Source organism: Lepisosteus oculatus, chromosome 18 (assembly GCF_040954835.1).
Source record: "Lepisosteus oculatus isolate fLepOcu1 chromosome 18, fLepOcu1.hap2, whole genome shotgun sequence".
NCBI classification, from domain to species: Eukaryota; Metazoa; Chordata; class Actinopteri; order Semionotiformes; family Lepisosteidae; genus Lepisosteus; species Lepisosteus oculatus.
The window spans coordinates 22,084,126-22,104,145 of record NC_090713.1 but is presented as its reverse complement, the minus strand read 5'-3'; the positions used below and the strand labels follow the sequence as shown (position 1 = coordinate 22,104,145).

The following is a 20,020-nucleotide window of genomic DNA, read 5'->3' as shown; positions in this document are numbered from 1 at the left end:
ACACCACGGGTCTCGTGAAGAGGCCATATTCCTCCGTTCCAGGGGGTCAGAGGCTGCTCTGTTCCGTACCCGATCACCGTCCTGCCCAGCTCAGGGCCGCACCTCTGAGCGCGCCGAGACTCGGATCGCACTGCAGGACAGCCCAGGTCTGCGCTGACCGGCGCCGACTCCCCAAACAGCGCCCAGGCCCGGCCACCTGAAGCGCCGCGCTGCCAGCCTCTCTGGACCCGAGTTGGGAATTCGGACAGCAGGGATGGCAGGTGGAACACAGCTGTGGCCCTGCAGCACACAGGCAAACTTCCCCGGAGCCCGGTGTGGTTTAAACAGCTCGCAGGCTGCCCAGGGCGCGGGGCCCGCCCGCTGACTGGAAAGCGTCTCGAGAAGAAAGCAGCAACAGGGTCTCTTACCTTGGCTGTGCTGTGTCGGCGTCTCCTGCCGCGACTGCTGGCCCAGCGAGCGTGTCTGCCTGACTCGTGGCCAGGTGTGTGAGCAGAGCCAATGGCTGTGTGTCGCAGAACGAGCGCAGCTGCGTCAGGCTCGCTCTGACACGCTGAACTCTCTGCTGCCTCCACTCCGGCGATCAAACGCACCATCGCCACCGACACAGGCCCCTACGGGCTTTCGGTTTTACAAATCACCCTCTCCTTTTCTTCCTGTTTGTTCTCTCTGCCTTTCTGCCTGCTGCCTGTTTCGCACACCCTCGGGCTCGGCTCGGCTCTGGGGGGGGGGGGTGGGGTGCGGCCGGGCCGCTGGCCAGGGTGAGCCTCCGTCCGGCTGGCAGAGGAAGGGGACCCAGAAATGGACAAAGTGTCCACTGTTGCTTTGATCTCATTTCATAGAGTAGCCTATTGTGCTGGACTGGGTCCGCAGCTCCCAGTGTCACAGACTGTTCTACTGGACTGGGACAACAGCTCCCAGTGTAACAGGACTATTCTACTGGACTGGGTCCACAGCTCCCAGTGTCACAGACTGTCCTACTGGACTGGAGCCCCAGTGTAACAGGACTGTCCTACTGGACTGGAGCCCCCAGTGTAACAGGACTGTCCTACTGGACTGGAGCCCCCAGTGTAACAGAGTGTTCTACTGGACCGGGACCACAGCCCCTATAGTAACAGACTATCCTACTAGACCGGGCCTGGAGCTCTTGTTGTATCACCATTATTCAGCTACGCTGCTCCCCAAGGGCACCAATATTAATGTGACTCAGTGCAGCAGCCTATCCAGTAATACAGAAAGTAAATTCAGGTCATTGCCGTGTTTGGAAAGCACATGATGTGGCCACGCATGGCAGGAGCAGGGCTCAGCGTGGAGCAGGCTGGGAAGCTCTGGCCGCTCCGGGACCTCCCACAGAAACAGCTGGAAACCCGGGTCGTCCTGCCGGGCCAGAACCGGCACGAGTCCGGGGACTCCGGGCATGTTGGTCCGGGAGCTCCCCACCCCAGTTATCGTTTTAAAAGACACCTGTTCTTCTCCTTTCAGCCTGGAATGAACCTGCACTCGTTCCTCTGCAGTTTTAGAGACTGGTCCGCCTTCTAACGGGCTTCGAAGACTGAAAGGTAAGAACACTGTACACTCTGCGTGCGCAGGAAGAGGGGCTTGTGTGATGGGTTTAGAGAAGCGGCCAGTTACCCCGGCGCGGTGCTTACACCCGCGGCGCAGCACGGCCGGTCTCCCTCGTGGTTTTGTGTCGAGAACACAAACAAACAGAGGAATGCAGGTCTCTCTCTCTCTCTCTTTTTTTCAAATGTCGCCGTACCATGACACAGTAAAATTGAGAGGCGCCGCTTTCTCTTCAGCCCGGCTGTAAACTCCGAGCGCAGGAGGGAGAGGGAGAGGGAGAAGGAGGGGAGTTTTTGTGCGCTGTCGTGTTTCGTGTGCTCAGACCGAGACAGACGGAGGAGGCACGGCACCGCGTTATTTCGAAAGGGCAGGAGCCGGCCCGTGGACGCCGTGGGGAGGTGGGGAGGAGCCGGCCCTGCGTGACTGATTACCAGAGAGCTGTGGGCTGACGCGCCCGGCGGGGCAGGTGTCTACGGGGAGTAGGAGAGAGGGGAGAGATCGGGGGATTAGAAAGCGCGCTGAGAGAGCCGACAAGTCAGATATTGTATTTAGTCATCAGGCTCGCTCGACGTGAGCGCTAACGCGTCTCTGTGTGTGGGTCTGTGCGAATAGGCGCCTTCGCTCGTACCTGTCGGTGTGTCTCTATACCCCCCCTCCTCCTCCTCCCGGACTGCGCGAAACCTCGCCTCCTCAGATCTGTACCGCCCCAGCGAGCGGCCCCCGCTCATAGCGAAACCTCGGCCCGGCTCTCCCAGTCATACCGAGACCTGCGCTTCTCAGAAACGCGTCTTCGAACCCGGGGTCGGGCTCGGACCGGGAGCGCCGGGAGATCTCGCCTGGAGACAGCGCTGCTCCAGATTGCCAGCGGCTGAAATGTTGCGACTCGCCGAGCAGACTTATTCATAGTCACGAGGTTCACAACGGCATTATTGCAGCCGTAGTTGTGCCCCACGGTACTGCCCCCAGAGCCGGCGTGGCAGCGACAATTTCCCCAAATTAAGGAATTAAGGAGGGTGGTTGTGACCACGGAGGGTCGGGGGGTGTGAACGCAGATTTAATATTTCACGGACTTGAATGTCTACACAGCCTTTGTCCCCAGAGCGACTGTGAACAACATTTCTGACATTCTGTTCAGCAGATCCCTGCCGAGGAACGGCCCTGCTCTCGTAGTAGACCGGATAATAATAATAATAATAATAATAATAATAATAATAATAATAATAACGGCGTTCTTAAACCTTGACGCCTCATGGACTTCCTTAACTCTGTCCAACTCGAAATCAGCGCAGTCTGGCCGCACAGGAAGCACCTTCCACGGTAAAAGAAAAAAGAAATATCCAATGGCCGTGTGGGATAAACACGGCTATCGCTCATCTCCCTGGTGTCAGAAGAAGCGAAGGTCGCATCTTCTAGGGAAGTTGAGGAGTTTTAATGTTAGAAAGCCCGATGTATTCAGGGCATGTTCACCATACTTGGGCTCAACAGCGTGTCCAATGTTGCTCTGTATCATGCTGCTGTACTGTTCTTGGACCGTATTATTGTCGTATATATTTATCCGATCTTGATGCGTAAGACGATTTCCCTTGGGGGCAATAGTTCAACTTCAATTCAATCTCTCATTCTTCCTTTAGGAAACTAGATCGTCTTTTTTTGTTTGTTTGCTTTAATCCCGGGTAAAATAAAAAGGTGAATTGGTTAAGCACGGCTTAAAAACACATTTTAAAAACTGCGCCCTGCGTGTTGTCGCGGCCCCGCGGTGCCCAGAGGGTTTAGAAAGCGAGATTCATAACACGGCCTGCGTTTCGAAACGGTGTCTTGGCCCGCCGGCAGATTGAGTGCAAGGATTTGCCGTGTCACGCTGTGTCGTGTCGTGTCGTGTGCAGGCCCACGCTGGGATATTCACATCACCCCGGTGCTTCAGCCCAACCACCAAGCGGCGACCTTTCGGGCGGTTTTTCCACACCTGTCTCAGTTGTCTAAATCAGAACTCCTTTGTCAAACACCGTCTCCCACCTAAAACACACTGAAAACCCCCGGTATTTCCGAAATCATCTCCCCCCTCAAGACCGAGTTTAAATTGAGCTAAGGGCAGGTTGGGCCCGTCTCGGCGGTTCACACCTGCCCTGCCAGCGGGGGAGGCGGCAGACCCGCTTGGATTCCGGGTGAGTCCGCGCCCACGGCCGCGGTTTCTCCAGCTGTGAAGTCCTGGAAGACGGACGGGTCAGTTTCGCCCGCAGACCACAGTGGACACGTCCACACTGCAGCTTTTAAACGAGTCAAATAAACGCCGCTATACCGCTGGGGAAAATGGCGCCACCGGACCGATAATTGGGGTGTGACTTCCATCAGCCTAGGCGCAGACGGGCGGCTAGACTGCCTCGGAATCACGCACAAAAATATCAACGACGGAAGCATTTCTGCCGGCGCTCTTGACGCTTCTCAAGATCACCCACGGCTCGTAACAGCGCGAGTTCGTGATCAAGCAAGCGGGTTGTTGTCAGTTGCTTCTCGGTTTTATTCCAAGATCAACAAACCAGAAAAAAGACACGCGTTTCTCGTTTTAAACATTCCCCGGCCGCCCAAGAGAAAAACACTCACGCACTCCCTTGTACTGTGTCTGATAAACACGGTAAATCAGGTCACGGTAAACCGAACCAGCACAACCCACCCTGCTTCAGTCGACACGAGTCGACCGCTTGCTTTGTAAGAGCCGGGGTTTTTAAGACACGCTCCAGCCACCTCACGGCACACGCAAACTGTTTTAACAATTAACCATAAACAATTAACCATAAACATCGCAAACACTCATTTTTAATAGTATCACCCTCCGGAGCTCGACTGGGTGTGAAGTATTGTCACTGAGAGCACGGTCGTGGTGGAGGTCTGTTCAGTGCTGTTCACGGGCAGCATCCTTGCGCTACTATGGTATAGTGCGTGAAAGGCGCTATATACGCGTAATATCCGTTGATCGTCATTTTGTTTTACCTGTGCTCGGTAATAGGAACAGACACGCAGTTCTCGCACAGCCCTTCAGGGCGAAAAGCACAATTTATCGAGAAAGGAAACGGAGGTGTGGTTTACGATGCGGGCTTGTAACGGGACCCTTAGCTCTAGACGGTTATCAACGCGCCGGGTTACTGTAATCTGATGCTCGCAGATTAACTAGAAGTCACGACGCCGGCAGTGAGGTCAGGCAGCCGGGCTGAGCGGTGAGTGACGAGCGACCGGTTAGACTCCAGTGCAGAAGAGAAAGCATGCAGACACAGGGGCCAGACAGGCGTTCTGTATAGTGCACAGGACTACCGGCATTCTGTGTCCGAAGCAAGCTTCTTAACTGAGGTGTTAAATGTTGTCAGTAGTGTGCAAACTACATCGGGGTGTTCAGTGGGGTCAGTGCTGGGGGGTCACACTGCATTGAGGTGTCCAGTGGGGTCAGAGCTGGGGGTCACACTGCACTGGGGTGTCCAGCGGGGTCAGTGCTGTGGGTTAAACTGGACTGAGATGTCCAGTGGGGTCAGGGCTGGGGGTCACACTGTACGGTGTCCTGTTGCAGAGCACTCTGATCCTCTCCAGGTTTTACAGTGTTGTCAATCAGAGTCCTATTACATAGCTGACCCCGCCTCTGAGAAGGTTTTACAGTGTTGTCAAAGTCCTGTTGCACTTCTGTCTAATCCACTCAAGGTTTTACAGTGTTGTCAATTAAGAGTCCTGTTGCACCTCTGTCTGATCCACTCCAGGTTTTGCAGCGTCAATCAGAGTCCTATTACATAGCTGTCAGATCCACTCCAGGTTTTACAGTGTTGTCAAAGTCCTGTTGCACCTCTGTCTAATCCGCTCAAGGTTTTACAGTGTTGTCAATTAAGAGTCCTGTTGCACCTGTGTGATCCACTCCAGGTTTTACAGTGTTGTCAGTCAGAGTCCTGTTGCACCTCTGTCTTATCCACTCCAGGTTTTACAGTGTTGCCAATCAGAGTCCTGTTGCACAGCACTCTGATCCACTCCAGGATTCACTCGCTGCCAGCACAGCCAAGACCCGGGGCTGGAGACGTCGAGAGTGTTGCCTCTTAATGAGAAACCCCGCACTGGCGGCCGGGCAGTGCCCAGCCTCCCCGCCGTGTGTGCGCCCTGCAGTGGGTGGATTTAAAACAAAACCACCAGAAGCGGGATCCGGTAAATCCTGGCCCGCTGGGAGCTGTATTTCTCTGCGATTTTTGATGTTCTGGGCCGCTGAGTCAGTGCGCTCTGGGGCGGCAGTTTGTCACCTCGTGTGAGAGAGACGCTCGGTTCACAGGACGAGTTATCTGAGCTGGAGTCTGTTCTGCCCGCTCCCCCTCCCTCTCTTTCGCTCTTCCCCCGTCTGTCTCTCTGTGACAACGGGGGGACCGAACAGAGCCATTTTTTGTGTCTTTCCTTCCGCGCCACACGACCGTGGAGAGAGGTGGAGCGGTCGCCGCGCCTCGATCCTCTGCTGTCCGGCTGACCGGATCTCTCTTCCTGCAAACGGACGCGTTTGACCACATCGCTAGAATTTGAACGTTCAACTATCATGCCAAACCACACTATACTGCACTTATTAATGAAAAACAATGTAATTCAAGTGCAATGGCGTAAAGGAAGGCGGTAACAGTGAACTACCACGTAGGACGGCATTATTTAAAAATAAAGATAAAAACGGCTAAGAAGAACCGAGTTAAGTTTGCCGCCGAAACATTCACGGTATTTAAAAATTTGAAAACGAAGTTATCACTTTATCACACAAATGAATACATTGTGATGTATTTAATCGCAACCAGTAAACCGTGTTTGAATTTAATGTAAGGGTGTGCTGTGTTTTAACGGGTCTGTCTGCAGTCACCAGCACACGCTGGCAGGTGGTTTCAGCTGCACGATTCACGAGCTCGGCATCGGACTGAAGTCAGTCACTGTCCCCTCGGGATACAGCTTTAGCCCTGTTTGTCCCGTACCGCATGTACAAGGCAAACATATGTATGTACAAGTATTCTGTACATGTGTAAGTACAGTATTATGTATATATGTACAGTATCATGTGCATATGTACATGTATAAGTACAGTATTATGTTTATGTACAGTATTATGTATATATGTACACGTGTATTACAGTATTATCTGTGTATGCGTATGTACAATATTATCTACATGTATATGTACAACATTATTTATATATGTATGTACGTTTGTAAGTACAGTATTATGTATATATGTACGTTTTAAAGTATTATGTATATGTGTACGTGTATGTACAGGATTATGCGCGTATGCGTATGTACAATAATATGTACATGTATATGTACATTATTATGTACATGTGTAAGTGCAGTATTATATATATATGTACATATGTATGGACAGTATTATGTATATATGCATGTTTATGTACAGTATTTTGTGCATATGTACATGTATAAGTACAGTATTATGTATATATTCATGTTTATGTACAGTATTATGTATATATGTACATGTGTATTACAGTATTATGTGTGTATGCGTATGTACAATATTATCTACATGTATATGTACAACATTATGTATCTATGTATGTACATTATTATGTACATGTGTAAGTACAGTATTATGCATATATGTACGTTTTAAAGTATTATGTATATGTGTACGTGTATGTACAGTATTATGCACCTATGCGTATGTACAATAATATGTACATGTATATGTACATTATGTACATGTGTAAGTGCAGTATTATATATATGTACATATGTATGGACAGTATTATGTATATATGTACATGTGTATTACAGTATTATGTGTGTATGCATATGTACAATATTATCTACATGTATATGTACAACATTATGTATATATGTATGTACATTATTATGTACATGTGTAAGTACAGTATTATGTATATATGTACATGTTTATGTACAGTACTATGTGCATATGTACATGCATAAGTACAGTATTATGTATATATTCATGTTTATGTACAGTAGTATGTATATATATACATGTGTTTTACAGTATTATGTGCGTACGCGTATGTACAATATTATCTACATGTATATGTACAACATTATGTATCTATGTATGTACATTATTATGTACATGTGTAAGTACAGTATTATGTATATATGTACATGCGTTTTAAAGTATTATGCATATATGTACATAATTATGTATATGTACATATAGTATCATGTACATGTGTATGTACAGAATTATGTATATATGTACATGTGTATGTACAGTATGATGTAGATGTGAATGGACAGAATTGTGTATATATGTACATGTGTATGTACAGTATGATGTACATGTGTATGGACAGAATTGTGTATATATGTACATGTGTATCTACAGTATCGTGTACATGTGAATGGACAGAATTGTGTATATATGTACATGTGTATGTACAGTATGATGTACATGTGAATGGACAGAATTGTGTATATATGTACATGTGTATCTACAGTATTATGCACATATACGTATGTACAATATTATGTACATGTATTATGTACAATATTATGTATATATGTGTGTGTAAGTACAGTATTATGTATATATATGCACATGTGTTTTAACGTATTGTGCATATGTACGTGTATGTACATTAATATGTATATATATATGTGTACATGTGTATGGAAAGTATTATGTATATATGTACATGTGCATGGACAGTATTATGTGTATGTGTTTTAAAGTATTATGTATATATGTACATGTGCATGGACAGTATTATGCACATGTGTATGGACAGTATTTTGTATGGTTTAGCCCTGAACAACTGAAGAATTGTTCTATCCTTTTATTCCATCTTATTTATTATATCTTTTATTCTAACCTTTTCAGCGTCCAGCTGGCTTATGGTTCGAAAGCTGTCGTTCGTGGACTTCGCAGGCAACAGGTGTCAAAAAAACTGAACGAAATCTTCTCAACTTTATCGCCAAATTAAAATAAATGGAAAAACTCCTCGAGTCTACCTTAAAATGACACCGTGTGGTGAGACGGAGGTTGTTTGCGCTTGTGTCCTGTTTGTGACCCCCAGAAAGAGCACGGCACACCCCAGTTCAGAGCGACTGAGCAAGCCAGCACAGTGTCGACAGTTGCGCGGTTGTCTGGTGGGCGGAGGGTGCTCTTGTTCCAGAGTATTTGAGAAGCGCTGTTACGGTAGATGCCAATAATATGCTGATTCCGGGGACTTTTTAAAAAAAAAGAGAAATATTTGCATTAATGCGTTTGCCCGGTCCCTGTTCCCTGGCAAGGTAACCGGCCTGACCGCGCGACCGCCTCGCCCTCCCACGTCCGCGGATGCCGACCGCAGCCGCGTCGCCGTGGCAACGCGCGGACGATCACCTGGTCGCCGGGAGAGGCTCGCTCTGACTCAGGAGCCGGAAGTGAGATCAGGGCCCGGCCCACGCGTGGCGGCGGGAAACTTCGCACTTACTCAAAGAGAGACAGTGGGGCAGAGAGGCGGCGAGCCTGAGAGAGAGAGAGAGAGCTGCACCTCGAACGCAAATGTCAGATGTTCTTCCTCCACGCTTGTGCCCAGCGGTGGCGGCACAGAGAAAACCAGTCTCTGCACAAGCTGGGAAGCCTGCTCCCTTTCCCAAGCAGCCTTTTGTGGCCTGAACTGCGATAAACCCCTGGGGTGGGGCTGCCTGAGCACACACATGAGCCAGGTCTGCTGTTGCCCTCACCTGTGCACTAACCATCACTCCTCTCACGGGGCCCCCGACATAAGAGTCAGTGCTTTCTCTCCTGTAGCCAGGCATGGTGAAGGCAAGGCCACCTTTACTACCACTGTACAGCTGGGACTAATTGTAGAGAGCTACTCACTCCTATAACACATGCCATGCTGGGCAGGTAGATCGGGCAGTGCCTGCTGCCTGTTATAAGTGGTCGCTGTCAGGTCACAGCAGAGCAGGGACCCTCACTTATACATGAAACAACACATCAACATACGGTTCATAATGCAAGCGGAAAGTTCCAGACCAAGCCGAAGAAGGGTTCAAGGTCAGCAGGCGCTCAGAGCTGGTGTTGCACAAGGCGGTGATACGTTCTGTTAGAACACTTTGAGACCGCTTGAGAAGCACTTTTTACAGGCATCGGGTCCAGCACCACTGTTGGCTGTGAGCCCATCAGTCGGACCTGCTGTTCACTGACCCCGCCTCTGAGAAGACCCACCGATCAGCTGACCCTTTATCCTGTCACTGACTAGACCCAGGGGTCAGCTGATCAGCGTTCCCGCCACACGCCCCTTCATCATTAACACACTGCCTCACAGGACACAGGACACACACACACCCAGCACAGGACACTGACCCAGCACAGGACACTGACCCATCACAGGACACACACACACCCAGCACAGGACACTGACCCAGCACAGGACACACACACACCCAGCACAGGACACTGACCCAGCACAGGACACTGACCCATCACAGGACACACACACACCCAGCACAGGACACTGACCCATCACAGGACACACACACACCCAGCACAGGACACTGACCCAGCACAGGACACACACACACCCAGCACAGGACACTGACCCATCACAGGACACACACACACCCAGCACAGGACACTGACCCAGCACAGGACACACACACACCCAGCACAGGACACTGACCCAGCACAGGACACACACACACCCAGCACAGGACACTGACCCATCACAGGACACACACACACCCAGCACAGGACACTGACCCAGCACAGGACACTGACCCAGCACAGGACACACACACACCCAGCACAGGACACTGACCCAGCACAGGACACTGACCCATCACAGGACACACACACACCCAGCACAGGACACTGACCCAGCACAGGACACACACACACCCAGCACAGGACACTGACCCATCACTGGACACACACACACCCTGCACAGGACACTGACCCATCACTGGACACACACACACCCAGCACAGGACACTGACCCATCACTGGACACACACACACCCAGCACAGGACACTGACCCATCACAGGACACACACACACCCAGCACAGGACACTGACCCATCACTGGACACACACACACCCAGCACAGGACACTGACCCATCACTGGACACACACACACCCTGCACAGGACACTGACCCATCACTGGACACACACACACCCAGCACAGGACACTGACCCATCACTGGACACACACACACCCAGCACAGGACACTGACCCATCACAGGACACACACACACCCAGCACAGGACACTGACCCATCACAGGACACACACACACCCAGCACAGGACACTGACCCATCACTGGACACACACACACCCTGCACAGGACAGTGACCCATCACTGGACACACACACACCCAGCACAGGACACTGACCCATCACTGGACACACACACACCCAGCACAGGACACTGACCCAGCACAGGACACTGACCCATCACTGGACACTCACCCATCACAGGACACACACACTCACACACTCACACCAGGGCCAACTCTCCCAGAAGCCAATTAACCCATCATGAGTCTGTCTCTGGACTGTGGGGCGCCCCAGAGGAAACCCATGTGAACCCGGGGAGAACACGCAGACTCCACACAGACAGCACACCAGGAACGGAACCTGGGGCCCCGGCGCTGCGAGGGCAGCAGGACCCAGCCCTGCGCCCCGCCTCTCCAGCGGCGGTGTGCACACCAGACGGCACAGCTGCTCCTAACCGCGGTGGGTATCTGCCCGCACGTCTCCGCCTGCCCCCGCCCCCCCGAGCAGACCGCCGCCTGCTGTTCTCTGCGTACGGAGGGCGGGGATTGTGCAAGACGCGCGCAGGAGAACCGGCGAGAAACTCCTCACAGTGAAACCTCCAGCACATAAAACCAGGTCAGCTGCCCAAGATCCCCACTCGTCTCTCCACGCCCGTGCCGTGTAAGCGTCTGCGCCAGGCCCCTCTGCGCCGCACGACGCCACCTTGCGTTCTACAGAACGTAGACGCCGGATTTTACGCCTCCCCCGCCGCACACACACACACACTTGAGAGGAGGCGGATGCCGTCTCGTCGACCTACGCCGGCCGCGCGGTGAGCCCACCCACGCACGCACGTGTACAGTATCTCTCTCCCCCCCCCCCTCCCTCCCTGCGCCCCATCCTGCCCCGAGCCCTAACGGTGCATGGCGCGGCGCCAGGCGACACACACACACACACACCGCCGGCGCTGCAGGCGTCTTCCTGACACCTGTGCCAGCCTGGCACGCTGCCCTGCCGACGCGGGGCTCCGGGCCGGGCCGGGCCGGGCCGGGGGAACAGGGCTCTCCCGCTGGGAATGGGTCTGTCAAACAGCGGGACGAGTGAAGACTACTTGCCCCTCCCGTGACGATGGCGAAACGTTTGTTTGTTTTTTTCAGAATCATCCCCCGTGATTATTATCGCACTACTCGATTGCTCTCCTACAGTTCCTAGTTCCTCGAGTTTGACAGGGAATAACAGAGACGTCGCTGCGCTGTAGATGTCCTAACCTCCCTATCTGAAGCCTCGTCCGGCGACGCGCCCGTTTCTAGAGCCACCTGCCGCACAGAAAGTCTCCCTTTCCTGCAAAGGCCGGGGGGGAGGGGGTGTCCGGTCGCAGCTCAAGACACAGCCGTCTTTATCTCCGGGGATTCTGAGCGCTGTCTGGTTGACCTTCTCGTGTAACAGAACAGCATCTGGCCTGCTGTCTTTGGCGAGAGACAGCAGGTGAGCGGGCAACACCAATACTGACGATCAGGCCGTTTGAAGACGGACATGGATTTCATCTGAACAGCTGAAGAGAAAACGGCGCAGCAGCACTGAAGCGGGAAACTTAACTTTTGAAAAACCTCCCTTGTCGGGGCTGCGTAATAAAAATTGTAAATCACTCTGAACGAATTAAAATAAAACGTGTCTTTTGCATTACTTGCACATCTCTTTCCTAACCTATTTTATTGACAACTGAGTTCACAACGTGTCCATTTTGGGTCCTGAACCGTTTTCGTAAACGACAGCGAAAAAGGTGATCTCACGAACCTGTTTTTAAGGACAACAAAAGACCAACTGCGCCACAGCACCTGCTGCGTGACGTCAGAAGTACAGTGAGGTCACACACACGGGACAAGCGCGCACACGACAGTGCTTGGGCGCCCTCTTACGGCTGGTGGTCGTTACTGCACGACACCGCGGCAATAGCATCAGGTCGGTCAAACTTCATGCCGGTTCGTATTTTAAATGAAACTTCATATCGAAGCACTTTCATTGCGTGTTTAACGGGCAGTGGGGCGGCGAATAGAAAAAAAACCCCAAAATACCTTTTGTTCAAACAGTCTCTTTCAAAGTTAAAAAAAAGGTGGGTGCGTCTCTATCAGGCCCTGCACCTCACACACAAGGCCCGGGCCCTGTCCTATAGCAACGTGTCGCGCACATGTCTCTGGAGCAGCGCACAACTCCACACGTGAGAAAAAAAACACGCAGCATTACAATCTCGGAAAGCTTGGGGGTGGAAAAGCTCATCGGTATGAAATTTTCTGTGTCTTCTCTCCTACTGCTGATACTCTTTTTTTTTTGTCAGCCCTGAGATGTGTCCACTGCGCCCACACGCAGCGTGTCAAGTGTTGAACGGCGAAACCCGCCGATGACGGGCCGGCCGCACTGCTGCAGAGTCACCACTAGAGGGGGCGGCGTTTTAACGAGGCAGTGCAATGCCCACTAAAACTCACTAGGGGGCGACGTTTTCCTTCATTTCCCCCACCTTTCTGTCTGTGGGAAATCGGATGCGTTTCCAAAGTGCTTCAGAATCCACCTGCGACCAGAAGAGGACTCACTGCCCTGCCTGCTCTCACCCGGGGCCTGTATGTCCGTTTGTGCTCTGGCTCTTGGTCGGCTCTCCTGCACTACCTGACTCCCAGGCCACACACTCACTGCCCACTCAGTATTGATGGAACGGAAGTGGAAACAGTCACCAGCTTTAGGTTTTTGGGAATTCACATCTCTAAAGATCTAACCTGGACTGTGCACACTGACTCTATCATGAAGAAGGCTCAGCAGCGCCTTTATTTCTTGAGGTGCCTCAAGCGATGGGGGATGCCAATACATGTGTTGGTGAACTTCTACCGCTGCACCATCGAGAGCGTCCTCACCAACGGGATCACCGTGTGGTATGGCAACACCTCTTCGCGAGAAAGAAAGGCACTGCAGAGAATGGTCAATATGGCCCAGAAGATCATCGGCTGATTAAACAGCTCTATGAGGACCGCTGCCGTGGTAGAATTCTGGCCATCACAGAGGACAGTCACCACCCCGGGCATGAGCTCTTCACCCCACTGCCCTCAGGCAAGAGATATAAGAGCATACGGACACTGACCACTAGATTCTTCAATAGCTTCTATCCACAAGCAGTGAGACTGGCGAACACATTTAGCCCTGCCCCTCGGACCACACCTACACCATCACCATCTACCTCATTGTAATATATTTATTGTACGTCTCCAGTCAGTTTACACGTCTGTATTGTTTACATTCAAACTGCCTGCATGTTTACTTGCACATTGTCTACTGTTTGTTTGTACATTGTCTTGATGCACTGTTTGCACTTTGTCTTGTTTTTTACACTTGTTTTACAATCGAGAGACTTTCTGTCAGTAAGAATTCCATTGTACCAGTACCGGTTACATATGGCAATAAAGATCAAGTTCAAGTTCATGACCTGCTATGGAGTGGGGCTGCAGGACTGCTCTTCCCGCTGTACTTCAGCCGTTCCCGTTTTCCGTGAGCATTTTTTTTTCTCTTTTTGTCAGCCCTGAGACGTGTCCACTGCCCACACGCAGCGTGTTAAGTGTTGGACACGCAAACCGTTACGCTGGAAACTCAGTGGCCGGACGCCGGAGCCCACAGCGCCCTCTTGTCGCCGTGTGAGCGAACTGCACGTCCAGGGGGGGAGCGCCGCTCCCTGTGCGGAGCCGCCCTCTAGGGGCACGAACACTGAACTGCGGGCCGGCGGCGCCGTGAGGAACAGGCTCCCGCTTCAGTCCTGCAGCGGAGCTCCCGGCACAGGCCCGCGTCGCCTCTTTTCCTGAATTTCGCCAACTCCTGACCCCAGAGGGCAGGAGAGCGGGCTGGGAGCCGGAGCAGACCAGCTCACGCCACACCGGATAGTCTGGAGCACCCGTTGATAACCACGACTAAGGGGACTGGTGTGGGGGAGTGGGCTTAGTTCAGTAAAACTGGGGGTTGAAGTATTGAAGCATCCAGATCCAGCAGCCCTAGTGCTGTCTGCAGACCCCCTGCTCCAGTGCAGACAGACACAGGCCCGTCTCGGACTGGAACTGAGTGATCCGCAGACAGACGTGGCTGGAGGCAACAGAGCTCAGGGCAGGGAAGCCCTTGTCCCTCCTGCTGTATCCCCTGGGCACCAGGCCCACACTGGGAAAGCCCACCTGCTCTCAATTTACTTACTGGCTCAGGACAGGACTAGAGAACAGGACCGCAGTCCCGTGTCGACTCGGGGCGGAGATGTCTGGAGCCCGGGCTCGAGACCTGCCGCTTCACGGGAGACCTCGGATTCGGGGAGAACGACCGGAGCAGCAGTTCAGTCCCCTCCCTCCTCTCTACACCCCCCCCCCGCACCCCGACTCTCCCTGTGCAGAGCTACAGCAACAGGCTCGTCCCGAGAGGCCGCAAGAACGTTGCGTTCACCAGTGCCGACACCACAGGGGAGGCTGGACATGGCAGCCTGCGGTCGTCGACTGACCCAGGTCCGCGAGGAACCCGGACTCCTTCGCGAAAGACATCCAGAAACGCTCGTGCAGAAGCAGAGCCAAATCGCACCAGAGGCAGAAGCCCCCCCTCCCACCACCACCACAGAAGACACCAGGGGCCAAAATACCTGTTCCAGCAACTTTTATTTCCAACAGCCCGTCACCCAACCCACACAACCGAGAGACGCAAAGTCTCTGCAGTCCGGCCGGGCTGGAAGTCTTTCATTAAAACAGCAATCCAGTGACAAAACAGGCGTCGCTAAAAAAAATCACCTCTCCACGCACTAAAAACAGGAGCATTACAGTGACACGCTGGAATGTCTCAGTTGTGGTAACGGAATGTCTAGGGGACAGTCGGGGACGTTGGGGACACTGGCCTCTGGCCTGAAGACTGCAGGCGGGCGTGTGAGTGTGCACCCGTGTCCTAGTTTATCTTAAAGCCACACACACGCACGCACCAAGCAGGTACAGGTCCTGCTTCTCCGTTTCCGTTCAGTCCGTTTAACAACTAAAAAGACATTTAAAAGAAGAGATTTAAGCTGTCGGGCAGGGACGACCCCTCATCACCGACACCGACTGAACCGCTGAAGGGCTAACCAACACGTCACGGGCCTTGCAGGATCCAGGACCAACGGATCCTGCCATTATTAGAACTCGGTCCTCTTCAAAAAGGATAATAAAATTCAGTTTCCATTCAGAAACCTGCTCTCCCGGAAAATGAACTGGCTCACAGGCCCATCAGACAACAAATGGGAAAGGCCAGGTGTGTTGGAGCGGAGTGTACAGTACTGGTTCTGGGTCGGGTCAGTGTGGAGGAGCGGAGTGTACAGTACTGGTTCTGGGTCAGGTCAGTGTGTTGGAGCGGAGTGTACAGTACTGGTTCTGGGTCGGGTCAGTGTGTTGGAGCAGAGTGTACAGTACTGGTTCTGGGTCGGGTCAGTGTGGAGGAGCAGAGTGTACAGTACTGGTTCTGGGTCAGGTCTGTGTGGAGGAGCAGAGTGTACAGCAGTTCTGGGTCAGTGCGGATCAGTAGTTCTGGTTCTGGGTGGGGGGGTAGAGGGACGCAGCGAGCAGGAAGGTGGCGGGGGCGGGGCGGGGGCACGGCCGCCGTGCTCAGGGCGTGTAGGGGAAGCGCAGCAGCAGCCCCTCGCTGGGCTCCAGCCTCAGGTCCGCCAGCTCCAGCTGCTGGTCCCGGGCCCGGCCCGGCCCGGTGCTCAGCACCACGGAGGCGGCGCGCGGCAGCCCCACCTCGCCGGCCAGGCCGCAGGGGGCGGACTGGTTGGCGAAGTTCAGCAGCGCCAGGTAGCGCTCGCTCTGGTCCCACTCGCGCAGGAAGGCCAGCGAGGCCGGGCAGGCCAGCCGGAGCGGCCGGAAGTCCCCGTGCTCCAGGGAGCGCTCCCGGCCCCGCAGCTCGCTCAGCTCCCGGAACAGATCCCGGAGGGCGAGCCGGCCCTTCTGGACCTGGGGAGGAGGGGGGAGGGGGTCAGCGACGGAGGAGGAGGGCTCTCGAACCCCAGCCCACCCCCCCGCTGAGGCCGGACGGGAGACTCACCGTGTCCGCGGTGTCCTGGGACTCGTTCCACAGCATCCTGGGAAACGGCTTGCCCTGGGAGGACGCAGGGGGAGGGGAGAGGGGAGGTTTAGAGGGAGATGTTTTCAGGCCCTGTCCCGCTGGGGTGAACCCCAGGACACAAGCTGAGAGCACCAGAGCGCGAGTGTGTGTATGGGCCGCCCAGAACAGGCTCTGAGGGTCAGAGGCCACCCAACACCCACCTCTAGCTGGCTAATAATAATACAGTATATTATATAACAATAACAGTATATATAGCCCTGTCACTATACTGGGGCATCAGGACCCACACAGACCGCAGGGTGAGCGCCCCCTGCTGGCCCCACTAACACCTCTTCCAGCAGCAGCCTCAGCTTTCCCAGGAGTCTCCCCTCCAGGTACTGGCCCGGCTCACGCTGCTGGGCTCCAGTGGGGCTGCAGGATGTCGCGGAAAAGAGAAGCACCTAATCCAGGTGAATCCCACCTGGTAACGCCCCCCCCCCCTCACCTGCTCGTCCTGGAGCCCGATCTCGTCGCCGTAGTTGAAGACGGGCGTCCCGGGCAGCGTGAAGAGCAGCAGGTGGTACAAGCGGACCAGCCGCTGGGGCACCAGCGACGCCAGGTGGCCCGCGGACCTCCCGCCCACGTTCCAGCTCATCCGGCTCTGGTTCAGCCCGGTCAGCAGCGCCTCCACCGCCACGGACAGGTCCAAGGCGTCCTGGTTCAGACGCAGGAGCCCCGACAGGAGCAGGTCCACCTGGGTGCGGTTCTGGAGCTCCATGATCTTGTCAGACTGGTTTAACGCCGTCACCCCGATCAGAACCCTGTGGACAGAGACCCAAAGAGCTGAGATTTTGGCACTGAGGCCTCGGGCCCCTGTCGCGAAACCCGCCGATGACGGGCCGGCCGCACTGCTGCAGAGTCACCACTAGAGGGGGCGGCGTTTTAACGAGGCGGTGCAATACCCTCTAAAACTCACTAGGGGGCGACGTTTTCGGTAATTTCCCCCACCTTTCTGTCTGTGGGAAATCGGATGCGTTTCCAAAGTGCTTCAGAATCCACCTGCGACCAGAAGAGGACTCACTGCCCTGCCTGCTCTCACCCGGGGCCGGGTGTCTCGTTTGTGCTCTGGCTCTTGGTCGGCTGTCCTGCACTACCTGACTCCCATGACCTGCTATGGAGTGGGGCTGCAGGACTGCTCTTCCCGCTGTACTTCAGCCGTTCCCGTTTTCCGTGAGCATTTTTTTTTACTCTTTTTGTCAGCCCTGAGACGTGTCCACTGCCCACACGCAGCGTGTTAAGTGTTGGACACGCAAACAGTGCCGTTACGCCGGAAACTCAGTGGCCGGACGCCGGAGCCCACAGCGCCCTCTTGTCGCCGTGTGAGCGAACTGCACGTCCAGGGGGGGGAGCGCCGCTCCCTGTGCGGAGCCGCCCTCTAGGGGCACGAACACTGAACTGCGGGCCGGCGGCGCCGTGAGGAACAGGCTCCCGCTTCAGTCCTGCAGCGGAGCTCCCGGCACAGGCCCGCGTCGCCTCTTTTCCTGAATTTCGCCAACCCCTGAACCCAGAGGGCAAGAGAGCGGGCTGGGAGCCGGAGTAGACCAGCTCACGCCACCGGATAGTCTGCAGCAATGCACCAGTGCAGCCGAGATTGAGCCCTCTGACAGGCACCTGACTCTTGATGCTGCGGCGTAGTGGGGGCTGCTGGACCTGAGGGGGGTCCCCCCCCTGCACCCGAGACACCCTGGGGCCCCCCCGGGAGGGTCGGCGGCCCACTCACCTGTCGGCCGGCTCCGAGCCCTCCCACTTGGTCTTGTTCCACAGCTCCTCCCACAGCGCGGGCGCCTTGTCCACCAGGTGATCCAGGCCGGACAGCTGGATCCCCTTCACCCCCAGCCCCAGCCAGAAGTCAACCGCCCCCTGCAGGAGAGGAAGAGAAGCACAGGAGGCCCGGTGACTCAGAGGGCGGGAGGGGGGTGCAGGGGTGGGAGCCAGCGCCCAAGACAAGGCCGGAGGGGGGTTACCTTGATCTTGGCCTGCTGGGAGGGGTCCTGCAGGAATTTGTCGCTGTACCAGGGCATCTGGCCTCTGTAGTTAGGGGTGAGGTCGACCACCACAGATATGCCTGAGGGAGGGAGAGAGGGGGTGAGCCCAGGCCGAGGACGACCATGGTCTCCCTCTCCCATAGAGGACGGGCGGGCCAGCTCACCCTTTCCCTGCGCCTTGCTCACGAAGCTCTTGAAGTTGTCCAGGGTGCCCAGCGAGCCGTCGACGGCATCGAGGCTCAGGTCGGTCTCAGAGTCTGTGGGGGCCTTGTGGAGGGACCCCAGCACCAGGCCCTTGATCTTCAGCTGGCTCAGGCTGTTGATGTGGTCTTCCATCGCTGAGAGAGAGAGAGAGAGAGAGAGAGATTTTATAATATGTCTGTAACATGTCTGTAGATTTTATTTTACTTCTATTTTTTGTTTTGTTCCATGTTAATTTTATTATTTTTAGCTGCTTTGGCGACACTGATTGTGCCCATCGGTCATACTGATAAAGCACCTTGAATTGAATTGAACTGAGAGAGAGAGAGAGGGAGAGGTCAGACCCCCCCTCCGGCCTAACCTGTCCCACAGGCCCAGGAACAGCCCCGGGCGCAGCTGCTTCCCGGCAGCCCGCCGCAGCGCGCACGAGGAACACATCCAGCCAGGACACCGCTGCCATTGCCCTGGGAGACGGCGGCGCGACCTTTCCCCCACTTCCCTCTGGCTGCCTGTGCTGACTGCAGCAGTCCTCTCAGCTGACTGCCTGATGGGGCTTGGGCTTGGGGGGGGGGCTGTTTGTCACAGGAGCGCAGGAGAGAACCGGCTCGCTCTGGCTCAGGGAGCAGCTGGTGTCCCAGTCACATGACTCCCGCGCTCAGCGAGGGAGAGGGGGGGGGGGGGAGGATGTGTACGCTGGCCCCAGAGCCAGGCTGCTCCTGTACACACACACACAGCAGAGCGCAGAGCTCAGGGAGGGGAACAGCAGAAAGGCCCGGGCTGCTTTCGAGAGGAAGTGAGGCGGCACATGAGCTCAGAGGGGTCAGTAAAGAAGCCTAAGTCCCCCGGGTGACCAGACCCCCGAAAAGCCGATAGTAAAAAAGCCTAAGTCCCCCGGGTGACCAGGCCCCCGAAAAGCCGATAGTAAAAAAGCCTAAGTCC

At 54.3% G+C, this 20,020-nt stretch overlaps 2 protein-coding genes and 1 long non-coding RNA gene across 8 annotated transcripts in view; 1 reads left to right on the top strand and 2 right to left on the bottom strand.

Moving 5' to 3' along the window:
- LOC107075852 (transcriptional-regulating factor 1) overlaps positions 1–12,576 on the bottom strand; it is a 36,931-nt gene extending 24,355 nt beyond the window's left edge. For 4 of the 5 annotated variants that reach the window (XR_011182449.1, XM_069180449.1, XM_069180453.1 and 1 more), the window contains exon 1: positions 408–1,136. The gene's annotated coding sequence lies outside the window, so the exon portion shown is untranslated. Of the gene's footprint in view, positions 1–407; positions 1,137–12,034 lie in introns of those variants that run through there. The other variant, XM_069180451.1, reaches the window with a different exon arrangement.
- LOC107075868 (uncharacterized) lies at positions 1,171–8,539 on the top strand. The gene is made up of 2 exons (XR_001477363.2): positions 1,171–1,556; positions 8,399–8,539. It is a non-coding gene; the product is annotated as an uncharacterized lncRNA (long non-coding RNA).
- Positions 12,577–15,408: 2,832 nt separating the features above from the next.
- The window catches only part of LOC107075870 (amino acid transporter heavy chain SLC3A2-like), a 41,176-nt gene continuing 36,564 nt past the window's right edge, over positions 15,409–20,020 (bottom strand). For both annotated transcript variants that reach the window (XM_069180480.1, XM_069180479.1), the window contains exons 3-8: positions 19,045–19,218; positions 18,860–18,960; positions 18,616–18,755; positions 17,341–17,656; positions 16,836–16,889; positions 15,409–16,744 (exon numbers count right to left, since the gene is read on the bottom strand). In XM_069180480.1, the coding sequence (XP_069036581.1) occupies positions 16,397–16,744; positions 16,836–16,889; positions 17,341–17,656; positions 18,616–18,755; positions 18,860–18,960; positions 19,045–19,218 (1,133 nt within the window). In that variant the 3' untranslated portion in view covers positions 15,409–16,396. The remainder of the gene's footprint in view (positions 16,745–16,835; positions 16,890–17,340; positions 17,657–18,615; positions 18,756–18,859; positions 18,961–19,044; positions 19,219–20,020) is intronic.